Source organism: Pleurodeles waltl, chromosome 7 (assembly GCF_031143425.1).
Source record: "Pleurodeles waltl isolate 20211129_DDA chromosome 7, aPleWal1.hap1.20221129, whole genome shotgun sequence".
Classification (NCBI taxonomy): Eukaryota; Metazoa; Chordata; class Amphibia; order Caudata; family Salamandridae; genus Pleurodeles; species Pleurodeles waltl.
In genome coordinates, this window is record NC_090446.1 from 1,300,693,376 (window position 1) to 1,300,708,452 (window position 15,077).

At 42.2% G+C, this 15,077-nt stretch overlaps 1 protein-coding gene across 7 annotated transcripts in view; it reads left to right on the forward strand.

The window, feature by feature from the left end:
- Positions 1-15,077, forward strand: part of LOC138246211 (myosin-10-like) — a 491,460-nt gene that overhangs the window by 371,575 nt on the left and 104,808 nt on the right. For all 7 annotated transcript variants that reach the window (XM_069200598.1, XM_069200595.1, XM_069200596.1 and 4 more), the window contains 3 exons: positions 4,098-4,310; positions 10,483-10,627; positions 11,890-12,096. In XM_069200598.1, coding sequence (XP_069056699.1) covers positions 4,098-4,310; positions 10,483-10,627; positions 11,890-12,096 — 565 coding nt within the window. The remainder of the gene's footprint in view (positions 1-4,097; positions 4,311-10,482; positions 10,628-11,889; positions 12,097-15,077) is intronic.

Here is a 15,077-nt window from a genome sequence, read left to right on the forward strand (position 1 = left end):
GCTCCTATGGACAGCAGCTACGTCTGTGGATTTAGAATGTGCCATCTCCTTCAGAACCAGCCAAGAGCCTTAAACAGGTTGTCTATATCTCGGATTTGATTGGCAAAATAGTATGTTTTGCTGATAAAGTGGCCTGTTTATATATATTTCCAAGTATTCTTGAGATCTGATTAAAGAGTTTCTGATAGTTGCTTCTCACAAAGACGCCCCACCATTCTGACATTAGTCTATATTGATTTAACCTCTTCTGTGAAACAGGTTGGGATGTATTTGATCTGTTACGTTTGTAAAATTTAATTGGTGCATATTCTTCAACATAAGCCTTTAGGCAATTATACCAGTCTACCATCTGATGAACAATATCCTTCTTGGCCTAGATGAGATAGTACACTCCTTTTGAATGAAGAGGGCTACATTCTTGGCAGATAACATTTTTAAATTACAGTAAGAGATCACCTTCAACGCAGCGTGTGTAGATGACTTTTCTTGACTATAATTGGAAGGTAAGTAAATAATTGTCCAACCAGTTGGTCATCAACACACTATAGTTTTAAATATCCCAGATCTACAATGGGCATTCAGTCTAAGTTTTGGCTGCCTTCTTTATCACGTGGATTTCTGTACCAGAGATTGAAGTTTCAAAGGATAATCACAAGACCTACGTATAGACCCTGTTCCGATGCTCTACCTTGCACAGCGCACAGGCTGCCATGACCAGGGCTTGATTCCCAGATGGTAAGAAAATTAGAGCTCTTCTCAATAGGCAAAGCACATAGAAACCAGCACGCTAAAGTGCATTGGCTTTCTTGTTTCAGCTTAGTCCATAACTGCTAGCCCAGAGATTTAAAGGGAGAAAGATAATTGCCCTTGGTTACAGGGCTGTGAGCTCCTTAGCTTTTCTGGTTTCTTCCAAAAGTCAGAATGTTTGATTTGTTAGCCTAAATCTCTAAAAGATTGTGTCTTATCCATTGCTGGACAACAGCTAGGCAATTCCAGTGTTCAGTCACTGATTCTGGTGCGTGATTATCCAGACGGATTATCATTTTTGAGTCATTATAAGGTTTTACATCCAAATGATCAGATGATGTTGAAGAGGATATGAACATACAAATTGAAAAGCATGGGGAAGAAGAAATCCCCCTCTGGGGCTACGAGAGAAACTGGTGTCTGAGATTGATGATGTGCCAGTTTTACTGATAGAGTACAGTCCACCAGAAATTACCTTACCATCAAACCTCATCTTGTCCATACGACATGGTCCACTGTATTGAAAGTGGCATCAAACTGGTCACCTTGCCACGTCACCTTTGTCTAACATGGTTTTCAATTCTTCGGTTACTAGAATCAAGGTGCTGTCATCCCTTTAAGAGATGGAAACCCAGTTGCCAAGAATCAAGAATAAAGTAATGGAGTGGTATTTTGTAAGCTCAATGGAGTACAGTGAAGGTGTTTTTTTAATGCTCCCGCCTTAGTCCAGGCTATGATGAGACTGACGGGTGATGGCAGCTTTAATTATAGTCCAGAACCAGTAGCTTTTTTTTTCTACCCTTTGTGGAGACCTCCTTGGGAAAACCCACTAACCCCTCCATAACGTGGATACTTCTTCCACCTGAGTATGTGTGGTATATGTGAGGATTATGGTAGCATTTTACAGCTGTGTAGTGAGGCTGGGAATTCCTGCACCTTATGCATTGTTGCCTTTCAAGCACCCAGTTACTACTGCACAAAATTGATTCCCTCTATAGATTGTCCTTTTCGGGTATGGAAGTCTGCATGTTACAGTATCTGGTACGAGCACTTTGGAAACTCTTTAGCCTTGTAGGGGCCATCACTCACACTCTTTACAGGCTGCAATAGAAAAAGGATATTTTTCCCCTTCCCTGCTGGTAGTGTCCCATTGGCTGTGGCTGGCCCCCCTAATTCCAGAACTATTTAAAACATCTCTGTTACTTGCTGTCACCCTAGATAGCGCAGTTTAGAGGAACGGAGTTCTAAATCCCATGCCATTATTTGCTGTAAGGAAAAGGTGCCTTGGCCAGTGTCAACCAGTGTCTATAGAGGCTAAACTCAGCTGCTAGGCCATTCCCTTCACTATTAGCTGCCCCGTTGGAACTTTTAACTTTGGAGAGAAGTTGTAACTGGTAGATTTTGTACATTATGCAGGAAATTGTTTCTGACTGTTAACCAGTGAGGCTGAAGAAAATGACTGGAGACTGAGTTGAGCACTTTTACTAAGGGGCTTGGGGTCTTCTGGAGACAGCAGATTAAGACTGGGAGATATGCATAACCGGCATTGACCTAGTCTAGATGTGGAAGTGAATGCATTTGTGCACTCACAATTTTGTGGCAGAATCTGAAAAAGGAGAGGATGTGTTGCAATACTGTCACTTGATTTTCTTCGCTTAGGGGCCTTACTGGTCCATCCTGTCCAGTGACTGACCCATGAACCAAAACTCCTAACTACTAGATAACCATTTGCTCCTTTAAAACATTTGTGAAATTGGCCTAGGCTTTGGCACCCTTAATTTACCATTTTGGATATTAGTGAAGCTCGTTTGTGGGTTGCTTTTGGTATTTTGCATTTGTAACTGTTCTTTGGGAAACTCAGTGACATGAGCTCAAGCTTATTCAGTTGCCCCAAGTTTCACCTAGGACTAGCAAGACACCATGGTAAAAGGCAGATGTATCATAACAAAAGTAATAGATTGCTTCCTTTCATTTGGGACTAAGTAAACTGGATGCCTCCTGAAAGCAGGGAAATAGTAGAGCCACAGGCCATAAAAATCTATAATTCACTGCATAAATGTTATATAAGTTCTAAATTGATACCAAGACCGCCCGGAAGGAAAGTTCTCATACCTTTTTTTAAAATCTTATTTGTGCCTTTTGCAATTTGTACTATCATTAATTAGCTTTTTTTAGGTGAAGAAGATTTCTCTTAGAAGTGATAGCACTGACTGGTCTGTGTTACTTGATGTGTTTTGTGTTCCTTGCCCATAGCACCTCATAGAGTAAGACGAGTAAGTCTCCTCCACTGTATAACCACTGCAAAGTCTAGTGCCTGAAAGTGGTAAGTTGGAGTGCAGCAGTATTGTGGCACTTCATTACTAGTTGTACACTATAGTACTCTTCATGGATACTGTCCAAAAAGCACTCATAACTCCAGCATCATCCAAGCAAGTGTCATAATAGAGATGCAGTGTGGTGGTTATATGGCTAGAGTGTCTTCTGTGTCTCCTTAGTCCACATCATGCACCTTTGTGCACCCACTCACAAAAATCTTCCCTGGTTCTACAAAGAAAGTATGAGCCAGGAATCTGAGCGACCCTTAAAGGCAGCGTTCCTCTTCCATGGCTTTGTTTAATGGTCCCTCCCAACAGATGCTTATCACTCTGACCTCATATCCGTGTTGGTCTTTGAATTGCTTCACTGAATCCCCCAGTAAGTTACTTTTGGGCAGTATTCCTGTGTTCTGTTAACAGGCCTGCCCCTTCCTGTTCTGTTTTGTGAAGGGTTGTAGGTGTTTGTTGCACCATGTGCAGAGTAACGCCACTTCTTGTAGGTGCTGGAAAGTCTTCCACTTATCTTCGTTGTCTTGTGAATCCCATTCACATAAACTCCCAATCTCCCAAGGATGGTTTCTTTCAGCGAGGTATCTTTTGGAAAAGAGAAGTGGGGGGAAAGGATTTCTGTGTTCTGGAAGGCAAGTCACTCCTCATCTGACAAGCGTGGCCTTTATGCTTTTCTACTGCAGGGTTAGACATGTGACCATGATATTTTTGTCTCAGACCTATGGTAGCGAACCTGACCTATGACCGTCCAAGAAACAGACCCCGCTGTGACCCTCTTCCCCACTTCTATGAGCCCACTGTCAGACTCTACATTGGTCCTCTGGTTAATAAATTCCAGAACCTCCTACCCCGTTTGGAGAGGTTTTTACTGTCAGTCAACCCATTCCTTGCTGTTCAGAAGTAATTCAGACACGCCTATCATGTGCAAGGGCAGCGTTTTCTCTTTCTGTTCCCATCAGGTTCGCCGTGAAACCGATTTTGTGTCACTCCTTACTTCTCAACTGCGGTTTCCACTTTCCCTCTCAGGGTGGACAGTGAAGTCTCTCAGAAGAATGCAGTGCTGAAGTCGCTACGGGAGCTGCAGGCCCAGATGGCTGAGCTTCAGGAAGACTTGGATTCTGAGAAGGCTGCTCGGGGAAAGGCGGAGAAGCAGCGGCGCGACCTGGGCGAGGAACTGGAAGCCTTGAAGACTGAACTTGAGGATACTTTGGATTCCACTGCCACTCAACAGGAGCTCAGGTGGGTTTCGCTCTGTAGAATCTTTGAGATGGGGCATGGTGTGTTTGCTTAGAATTTGAGTGTAAAGACAGCAGTAACTGAAAGCGTCAGATTTCAGTGGGAAAGTGAATGTTTAAACATGAAAAGTTTTATATGGCAGTGTTAAATTACCTTTCTAGCTGTAGCCTAGTTGGTGCCTACATGACAGTGAAAGTCAACTGGCCAATATTAAATGTTGTGAGCTTCCTTGTGTAGCACTTGAAACTAATTGAAATTCTTCTATGCACTCGTATGCCAAGTCTGAGACCTTCACACTAAAGCTAGCTATTCGAGTTGTTCACAACCTGCAAGTGCTGCTTCTCAGACTGACCCAGTGCAACCTCTTGACTTCACCAAAAGTCTGAGATTTTCACACTGGCTTACCGGTGCTAACTTCTCATAAGGATCTCCAAAATATGAGCTAATGCTGATTGCCAATTTCATCTACTTAGCGCTCTATTTTAGTATAAGCCACTCACCCACCCAGAAGTGTCCACTCCTCACACTGCCTGCCTTTCATAGTTTCTTGCACTGCCCGTTTTGAATGTCTCACATTGGCCATTAGGTCTGCTTTGTGCATTCCGCATCATAACTATCCCACACTACCCGCTGGGGCCCGCTCCTCACAATGCCCACCAAACCTCACTTCTCCCTGCATATTCGTACAGATTGCCTAATGCATCAGGTTCTTTACATACCTACCAGTGATTCATCTTCACAGTGCCTACTAGTGCCATTTTCACCCTATCAAGCAATACTAGATCCTTAAGTTGTTTCTAGTGCCAGATCCTCAAAACTGCCAACTAGCACCACAACATCCTGCTTAATGTCAGTCCTATCTTCTCAAACCGCACTGTAGTTTCAGGTCCTCAGGCTACCACCCCTCCCCTTGTCCACAGGTAACAGCTTCTCACACTGCCAGTAATGCCAGCGTCTCATGCTTTCCACCGGAGCTGGCTTCTTACAGGGAGTGCAGAATTATTAGGCAAGTTGTATTTTTGAGGATTAATTTTATTATTGAACAACAACCATGTTCTCAATGAACCCAAAAAACTCATTAATATAAAGCTGAATATTTTTGGAAGTAGTTTTTAGTTTTAGCTATGTTAGGGGGATATCTGTGTGTGCAGGTGACTATTACTGTGCATAATTATTAGGCAACTTAACAAAAAATATATATATACCCATTTCAATTATTTATTATTACCAGTGAAACCAATATAACATCTCAACATTCACAAATATACATTTCTGACATTCAAAAACAAATCAGTGACCAATATAGCCACCTTTCTTTGCAAGGACACTCAAAAGCCTGCCATCCATGGATTCTGTCAGTGTTTTGATCTGTTCACCATCAACATTGCGTGCAGCAGCAACCACAGCCTCCCAGACACTGTTCAGAGAGGTGTACTGTTTTCCCTCCTTGTAAATCTCACATTTGATGATGGACCACAGGTTCTCAATGGGGTTCAGATCAGGTGAACAAGGAGGCCATGTCATTAGATATCCTTCTTTTATACCCTTTCTTGCCAGCCACGCTGTGGAGTACTTGGACGCGTGTGATGGAGCATTGTCCTGCATGAAAATCATGTTTTTCTTGAAGGATGCAGACTTCTTCCTGTACCACTGCTTGAAGAAGGTGTCTTCCAGGAACTGGCAGTAGGACTGGGAGTTGAGCTTGACTCCATCCTCAACCCGAAAAGGCCCCACAAGCTCATCTTTGATGATACCAGCCCAAACCAGTACTCCACCTCCACCTTGCTGGCGTCTGAGTCGGACTGGAGCTCTCTGCCCTTTACCAATCCAGCCACGGGCCCATCCATCTGGCCCATCAAGACTCACTCTCATTTCATCAGTCCATAAAACCTTAGAAAAATCAGTCTTGAGATATTTATTGGCCCAGTCTTGACGTTTCAGCTTGTGTGTCTTGTTCAGTGGTGGTCGTCTTTCAGCCTTTCTTACCTTGGCCATGTCTCTGAGTATTGCACACCTTGTGCTTTTGGGCACTCCAGTGATGTTGCAGCTCTGAAATATGGCCAAACTGGTGGCAAGTGGCATCGTGGCAGCTGCACGCTTGACTTTTCTCAGTTCATGGGCAGTTATTTTGCGCCTTGGTTTTTCCACACGCTTCTTGCGACCCTGTTGACTATTTTGAATGAAACGCTTGATTGTTCGATGATCACGCTTCAGAAGCTTTGCAATTTTAAGAGTGCTGCATCCCTCTGCAAGATATCTCACTATTTTTGACTTTTCTGAGCCTGTCAAGTCCTTCTTTTGACCCATTTTGCCAAAGGAAAGGAAGTTGCCTAATAATTATGCACACCTGATATAGGGTGTTGATGTCATTAGACCACACCCCTTCTCATTACAGAGATGCACATCACCTAATATGCTTAATTGGTAGTAGGCTTTCGAGCCTATACAGCTTGGAGTAAGACAACATGCATAAAGAGGATGATGTGGTCAAAATACTCATTTGCCTAATAATTCTGCACTCCCTGTATATTGCCCCCATTGAATATCAGTCCTGCTCAAGATGGTGAGATGAAGTGCAGTCTTGTGGGGAGGTCATAAGTGTCAAAAGACAACTGCGCAGAAGGAAGCAGAGAGATGTGCTCTGTAATACGGTGAATAGATGCATCATCATCAAGGAGTTCAGAGCTTGCTCATATGCATCCTATGGGGGGAGGTAGAGACATTATAGGCAGGGGCGGCTCTTTCGCTATGGCGAAGGAGCTTCGCCCCACTGGAGGAGCCAAAAGCAGAAAAATAAAACAATAGTTTGCTACCGTTTTATTTTTCTTCTTTTGGCACAGCCAGCAGTGCAGAGCTGGGCTAGGCCATGGGAGGGGAGAGGAGGGGAGAGTGCACATAAGTGCGCATGTGTGTTCTGCCGGCCATCTGAGGCCAGCCAGACACACATGCACACTTGGGTTTCTCCAGCAGTTTGAGAAACTGCACAGACCCCCAGGGCTGTGTCTGAGTGGCAGTCCGAGCGGTTCAGGCCATTCCCGGTGGTGCTTTCATTATAAGTTTAGCATGAAAGCAGCACCAGGATTGCTGGGTAGCCTGTGCTGGTGTCCTAGCAGTAAATACTGGGACACCACAAGAGTAGCAACAAGCAAAGCGGCAGGGACGGAGGCCAGGTAAGTGTGTTTTGTCTTTCTTTTTTTTTTTTTTTTCATTTTCACCTCGTGTCCGTTAACACAGGTGCCCCCCCCCCCCCCCCCAAACCATTCCTCTCACAAGTTATGCGCCGGCAGGGCACAGTAAATCACAAGCGTGGAATAGCTGTGCCACGTTTTCAGAAACATCAGGTACATTTTGAGAGAAGGCTTGACACACCATATAACTCTGTTCCCAGCTAAGCAACTCAGTGTGTGCACATGGTGTGCTTGACTTAGTCAACAGACTGTTCTACATAAAGTCACCCCTTCAACTCCTTTGTTTATTTTTGGCAGCTCTGTTCTGAGGGTTCCTATTTTTTTCTGGGCTCTGTGCACCTTCCTGCGAGGTCCTTGTAAGATTGAGTTTTTGAATGTTGTGTTTGTTTTCTACAGCATGTGCAGACTCATCATCACCTTTCTGACCTTAAATCCTTTCACTTTTTAACTTCTTAAAATGTTGTTATATATTTTTATTAAAAAAAATAAATAAAAAAAAACATGTTTCCGTTAGATAGGCATGATCTAAACCAACACCCTGTATCGTACTGCCCCAGCCTAGCTCAGGAAATAGTTGAAGACGCACTTCTTTAAAAACACTAGATCACAAAACGAAGTAACTGCCTCGCTCCTCTCTCAGAACTAGGCCTGAATGGAATCTCAATTACGCTGGAGTAATTCCGCGTTACTCTTTGATGCAGAACTGCTGATGATAATGCCATTATGCCTGCTCCCATACTTAAGTAATTTGGGGGAAACAAATCCTACCACAAGATCACATTTAGAGAGCTACTCATGCTGCTGTTTACGTTCTGTTGCATTTAACGTTATTTTCTTAACACAAAATGCATCCTCATGTCTGTTTTGGACTCAGGGGTGCATTTTGCTATAAGAAACTAGCTCTTAATGCTGAGAGTTATTTGGGGGAATACCCTGCCCCAAGTGCACATTTAGTGCACGCAAGCGGTTGCTCTGTTTGCCATTCATATTCTGTTGCATATAGCGCTGTTTCCTTTTCGCAAAATTCATCCTTCCCTCCCTTTTGGATGCAAGGGGGCATGTTTTTTGCACTAAGAAAATATCCCTAAAAGCAGAATTACTCTTCTCTAATTTTGTGTAATTTCGCAGATTTTTTTTTCAGGTAATATATCATGATTATGCTCAAAATTACATGAGTTACACCCACCACTACTCAGAACCCAGCTTCTCCTGCAGTCACCTAGTGACTGTGTCCTGACCTTTAACCCTGTGTAGCTCGCCACTGCCCTTTGCCTAGGTTTGCGCTATACAAGTAACATATACATACACATACATTTGTTCTTAATTCAGTAAGTATTTCAGGGTACTGAACATTACTGTAAATATTTAGGGCCAAATGTATCAAGTTCCCGGTTTGCATTTCTTAAATAGTGAATTTTAAGAAATTGCTATTTAAGAAATGCAAAAGGGGATGTATGAAAATTGCAAGTCGGTAATAGCGATTTCTTAAAATTCGCAATCACTATTACCGAATTGCAATTAGGGAATGGGAATCCATTCATCCCTATGGGCCTATAGGTCCATAGGTGCGAATGGTTTTGCATTACCTAATTTGCAAATTCCAGTTAGGAATTCGCAAATTAGGTAATGCAAACCCCAGGGTGTTGGGGGCCTAAGGCCCCCTTTGATGCACCCCAAAAAAATATTTGCAGACATGTGAAGCCCACGCATGCCCTACGGGCATATGTGCGCTTCATGTCATTTTAAAAAATGCATTTGTAATGCTTTTTTTTTTTTTAATTGCACATGCGTACCACCAATTTGGATTTGGTGGTAATTGCATTTCCTAACTGTCTATTTCGCATTTAGGAAATGCTTGATACATGTGCTTTGGAAATTGCAAATAGGAATTCCCTATTTGTGATTTCCTATTTAGAGAATCGCAATTTGCTATTCTCTAAATGGAGTCGCAATTTCAGGGAATCACTATTTTAGCAATTCCTTGAAATTGCACTGCGAGTGCCTTTCATACATCTTGAAAGGCATTTTTGCATTCACAAACGGACGAATTTTGCGATTCGCACAGTTTGGGAATGCAAAATTGTTTGATACATCTGGCACTTAGTGTTTATGAATTTAATTGAAACCTACTTAAGATAATTTAATTAGGATACTTGCGATAGAGAGCCTGCATTACAGCTTAGTAACATCATCAGAAAATCCACAGAAAATAAATCTATAAAGATTAATGGGTCGTTTACAACAAGCTCGGATTGTCTGTTGAAATGCTATAAAACCACTTTCATTACGCCTGAAACTCAATCTTTATTTCATTCCAGTCCTTTGTGCATTTTGATATATTTAAGATTGTGTCCTAAAAATTAACGAACATATTTAATATTTTGTTAGCAAAGTTAAATGCAGAGTCCCTTCCTAGAAGCAAGAAAAGACTCAGGGGAAGTTAAAATCTTAAGATTTTTATTCTGCAAGTTTGTGGAGTAAAACTTTTGAACTTCGTCAGTATAATAAACTTTTCGTTATGTGTTGGTTTCTCAACCTCAGAAAGGCAGACAGGCCAGCCCCAAACATCTTTACCATGCACATATTTCATTAAAAACAAACGAAGGTGAGCAGTGATGTTGGGAAAGAAAACGCTGAGGTAGTTTGTACCATAGAAATGGGAGTTGGATACTAGAATTTTTACATCTTTATTTGTATATGTACACCTGGGCATATGTTGTGTTGTTATTTCTAACACAAACTACCAGGTGTCAGGGCTACGTCACTGTTTGTTGTTGCATTATACTCTGATTCAAAAGCAAAGCATCCCTACAGTGCAGCCAATCATGCGCTAACAAGGCATCCCATGTTGACAGTATTTCACTGTGTGATTTTGAATTGTGGAATAATGTGTAAACATACAGAGTGAAGGGTCCCAAGGTACTATCATTGGCTGATGTGAAAGCTGCTCCTAACCATGAAATCTTCATTTATTCCCGCTTTTTCAGGACAAAACGTGAGCATGAGGTGACCGAGCTAAAGAAGACAATTGAGGAGGAAACCAAGGCCCATGAGGCGCAGATCGTGGAGATTCGTCAGCGCCACACCAATGCCTTGGAGGAGCTCGCCGAGCAGCTGGAGCAGTCACGCAGGGTAGGGACCATCTCAGTGAGCAGCTTCTCTGTCGAAGGTGTGCCTGGCCACAGTGCACACTGAGGCACCAGCATTCTGACACTTATCCCCTTAAAGAAGATTCATGTGTACAAGTAAATTGTAATCTAGGATCTCTAGGGTTTGGGTGCAGTAGATCCCAGCCTTGTGCAAAGAGTTGCGGCTCCAGAGCCTTCCTCTGACTCAGGATGTGGCGAGGACTCCTCCACTGCTGCATCCTACCCAGAGTGAAGTGAGGAAAGGAGCACATGGGATCATGTCTCCATCATTTGCAATCTATTACTCCTCCTCCAGATGTTAACCGCACAGTTCGTTTCCAAAAATACCAACAAGGAATCTGCTCCTAAAGTCACTGACTTATTTTCCCTCCTTCAGTGATCTCAAAGCTCTTCTGGCAGGGCACTAGAAAGGAATCAAACTATTACCACTCCAGTGATAATCAGCAATCCCCTCCAGGCATCCGTAAACTGTATCTGCCTCCTACAGATGTCTAGTCAGACCAGCCAAAGACCTTACCTGAGTCCCACAAAGACTCTTTATCCTCGTGACCTGCGATCCTTCACATATTGAAGCACTTTGATGATCCTTAAAGATCTTCACAATCTGGAGATTTTGAGGCTTCCTATTCTATCAAAATGATTCCCTCCACCAACTCTGGTGTGTCTTGAGATGGTTTTATAGTTCAAGAAATGTATAATGTTTGAACTTGATACTAACCCTGATATCGCTCAAGTCAGTTGTAAACCCTGTCACCAGCTCCATAGCAGCAACCATAAAAAAGTATGTCATAAGAGCTGCCAGGCTGGAATCTTTACACTGAAGAGAGGATAGTTAAAGACAAGATCTTTTACTATTCAGTGCAGATCATTTTCCTACTGTGTTGAGTCCCAGGAATGAACTTCATTACCCGCACTATAGTTATAATTCTGTTTGATGCCACAACTTACTAAATTACAGCAAATTTGTTTGGATTGCTGTCATCTGTGTGCGCAACAGGATGGAAATAGTGACTCTGTGCTCTCACAAGGAAGCTGGGTGGATTGTAGTGAAGTTGAGTATGATTGATAGACCTACAATGATTAATGGAATATATAAAAGATGAAACCTGGTCAGATCAAGTCAAACCATTAGACCACCAACACGTTAGTGCCACATGCTACTTCATCTTTGTTGATATACCACTTTATTTCAGTCCACAGTCCTTGCATGTTTATGACTTTTTAATTTCTCTTCCTTACCTCTAGTTTAAAACGAACCTGGAGAAGGTAAAGCAGAGCCTGGAAGGTGAGAATGCTGACCTACTGAAGGAGGTGAAGTCCCTGCAGGGATCAAAACTGGATTCAGAGCAACGCCGCAAAAAGTTGGAAGCACAGTTGTCAGAGCTGCAGGTCCGCTTCATGGAGAGTGAGCGTCTAAAAGGCGACCTGGCTGAAAAGGCCCATAGGTTTCAGGTGAGTACTGTTATTGCAAGGTTTTTGCTGCCCTTATGCCTGTGAGTTTCTGAATCTTTGAAAGCATGCAGGATCAGGGGGTCTGTACATGCTGGCTGGGGAGATGTATGGATTTGATGTCCACTTCCAATGGGTGACAAAGCTTTGGCAGTAAAGTGGAGTTCAGAGGCTTTTCTTGGTTGAGTCCCAAATCTAACCACTGCTTATTAGTTGAGCAAATAGATAAGCTTGGGTGCGATGTTAAACAATATCTTTTTTTTTTCTTCACAAGGGTAGTGAATTTCCAGAGCAGGCTACCGATAGACGTTGAGGAACAGAACAAATGAATTAAGCCAGGACTGTAAATAACAGAAGAAAGCAATAGTACTGAACAAGATTTATCAGTGCATCTGTCTTCTGCCTTCTGCCTTTGACACTTCCATCCCACCCTGGTCCTTGTTTAAATGAGGTGGGAATGAGTGACTGTGTACTGGACTTGCATTATTTTTTTTTCCTTTAAGACCACACTCAGACAGTTACACTTCCTCCATTTCAATCTGATTTTAGCTTTTTCAAGCTCTCTCTGTGTCCAAACCTGATTATTTTAACTTTTTATTGGGCTCACCTAAGTGCCTAACGTATTTCAGGTCATCCTTAATGCAGCTGTCCAACTTATATTGGGCCCCAAAAAACATTATCATGTCTTCCTCTCTTCTAGAGTCCTTCTATAGAGTCCCTTTGTTGGTACCTACTGAGAAATGCCCCTTTTTTATTAGCTCTGCCTTTTTCTGTCCAGCATTTTAATAGTCTGGCCATATTTACATCCAGATCCTTATTACTCATTATCAGCTGAAAGTCAACTTAACTCTTCATTATCTTTATTTGCTACATATTCTCAGAATTAAATGTGCCAGACTTGGCATCAGATCTTTTCCTTACCTCATTGCCGAAGTCTGGAGCTCTCTTCCCATTTCGCTGTGTACCTGCATATCTCTCATCTTTCTGTACGCAACTCAAAACTTAATTTTTAAACCTTGAGTAACCAGTCCCATTGCAAGGCTTGATATCGCCAGGGCACTCCTTGTGTAGAAGTTGGCACCGTTACTATATCTTCTTCATTTGGCTAGGTCATGTTTGCAATTTTCTTCCATTAAATTCCATTTAGCACCTATTGCTATCTGTAGAAAATATCCTTCACAAACCTCATTTTTCAAAATCCTAGTTGTGAAGAACTTCCCTTGAGGTATTAAGAAAATGTACCCCCTGATAACATAACTCTCCTCCATCTGTGCTGAATATGGTCTCTCATGGGTTTTAGACTTTCCTTTGGAGCCAATTCACAAAACGTCTTTTCAGCATTTTTCATTGAAAGTTGCTTTTGTTGTAGTTTTATTATCTGCTCAGAGTTAATGGGATTCTGGCATTATGCTACCATAACCCCTACAGTGTTCCAAAGAACAAAGTGGTCATGTGGATGCAGTCAAAGTTTCTCCCTAAAACGATTTCAGATTTCTATTTGAATCAAACTGTTGCTTTGCCTACTTGATTTCTGACTCCTATTTCTGCATCTGAGCGATATATCCATATGATAGATATCTGGAATGTGCTTACTTTGTTTGGACAAAAATCAGAGATTAAAAAACAAACAATAATTTGTAAGTTGAGGTGACTTAGCAAAGGACTGGCCACTTCAGTCTGTCTCCAGATAGGTAGTATTTTGCATCTTATTATGTTACCAAGAAGCTAATAGGAGTTTGACTGGTAAACCAAAAGCTCACCTTAAGAAGCACCTGTAGCTGCTTTACTGAGAAATATTCCCAGTGTGGATATTGTAAAGCAGCACTTTGGATGACTGTTCATACCTGTCCGAGACACTGCTGCCTTGATTCAGAAACTAGAACAAATGCCCATTTGTTTCTTATGATTATCAGTAGAGATCACTTGGAGGATAAGGAATGGTTGCTTGCCTATATTCCTAGTTCTCCTCGAGGTGACTCACTATAGAATAATAAGTAACCCGTCTCCCATTGGAAGGGATAAAGAAAGGTAATGTTTTTTCTGTTCTAGTATCTTGTGACTCGATTGTAGAAAAAAATGGAGAAAACCTGGAGTGACTGCCACTGAGTGAGAGTGATGGAATACTATAGGACTGTTAGCCCTTAAAGCTGCAGTGTCTGGTTTTCAACCGTACATGGCTGTAGCCTATGTGGCTGCAATGCCCCATGTTTTCTCTTCATTTCCTTAAAAAAGGCTTGTGAAACAGGTTTTGTCCTTGTCACCTAGATTTCTAGTAACATTTATATATTTTTCATAAAGATTTACTTAATAAAGTAAATAAGTGGAATTGGTCAACATATATTTGTAGGCTGCTAAATTTATTTTGCAAATATGTAGGCGTGGCCATTCAAAGCAAAGGGGAATGCAACATATATTTTCTTTGAAAAAAAGTGCTCTGTGATCCCGCACATGGGCTGGGCTATTCAGTGCTTAGGATTTCAAAGGGGATTCACCTGAACGAGGATTACAGTTAAGCAACCATTCCTTTTGGGACTGCAGAATTCATGGGGATTACATGTAGAACCCTGGGAATATTGTGAGAAATGAGGAATTGTCGATGGAATCTGGACTTTCAGGCCAATTTTTCCTGGTAATTCCTCATTCTCGTCACAGTTTTCCCTTTCAGCATTGCATAATTTCCAGGGGAAGCATGACTAGTTCATAGTATTTCCACGGACCTCATAATTCCTGATCGTGCTGGTACCCTTATCACCGGCACCATCCGGAATTCCGAGGCTGTCCACGTGAAGTCCTGAGTTAGGACACCCAGGTCTGGTGCACAGTGCCAGAGAGTTCTTCTGCAGTGTTGCAAAAAATGATGATATGCCACCAAAAATGACAGTCCTGCCAGAGTAGGGGTGCACTACTGCATCTTTTTTCAGTACCACACTTACAGGAGTGGTCAGTTGGGAAGAGACATTACTGTACATATTAGAAGGCCTCAT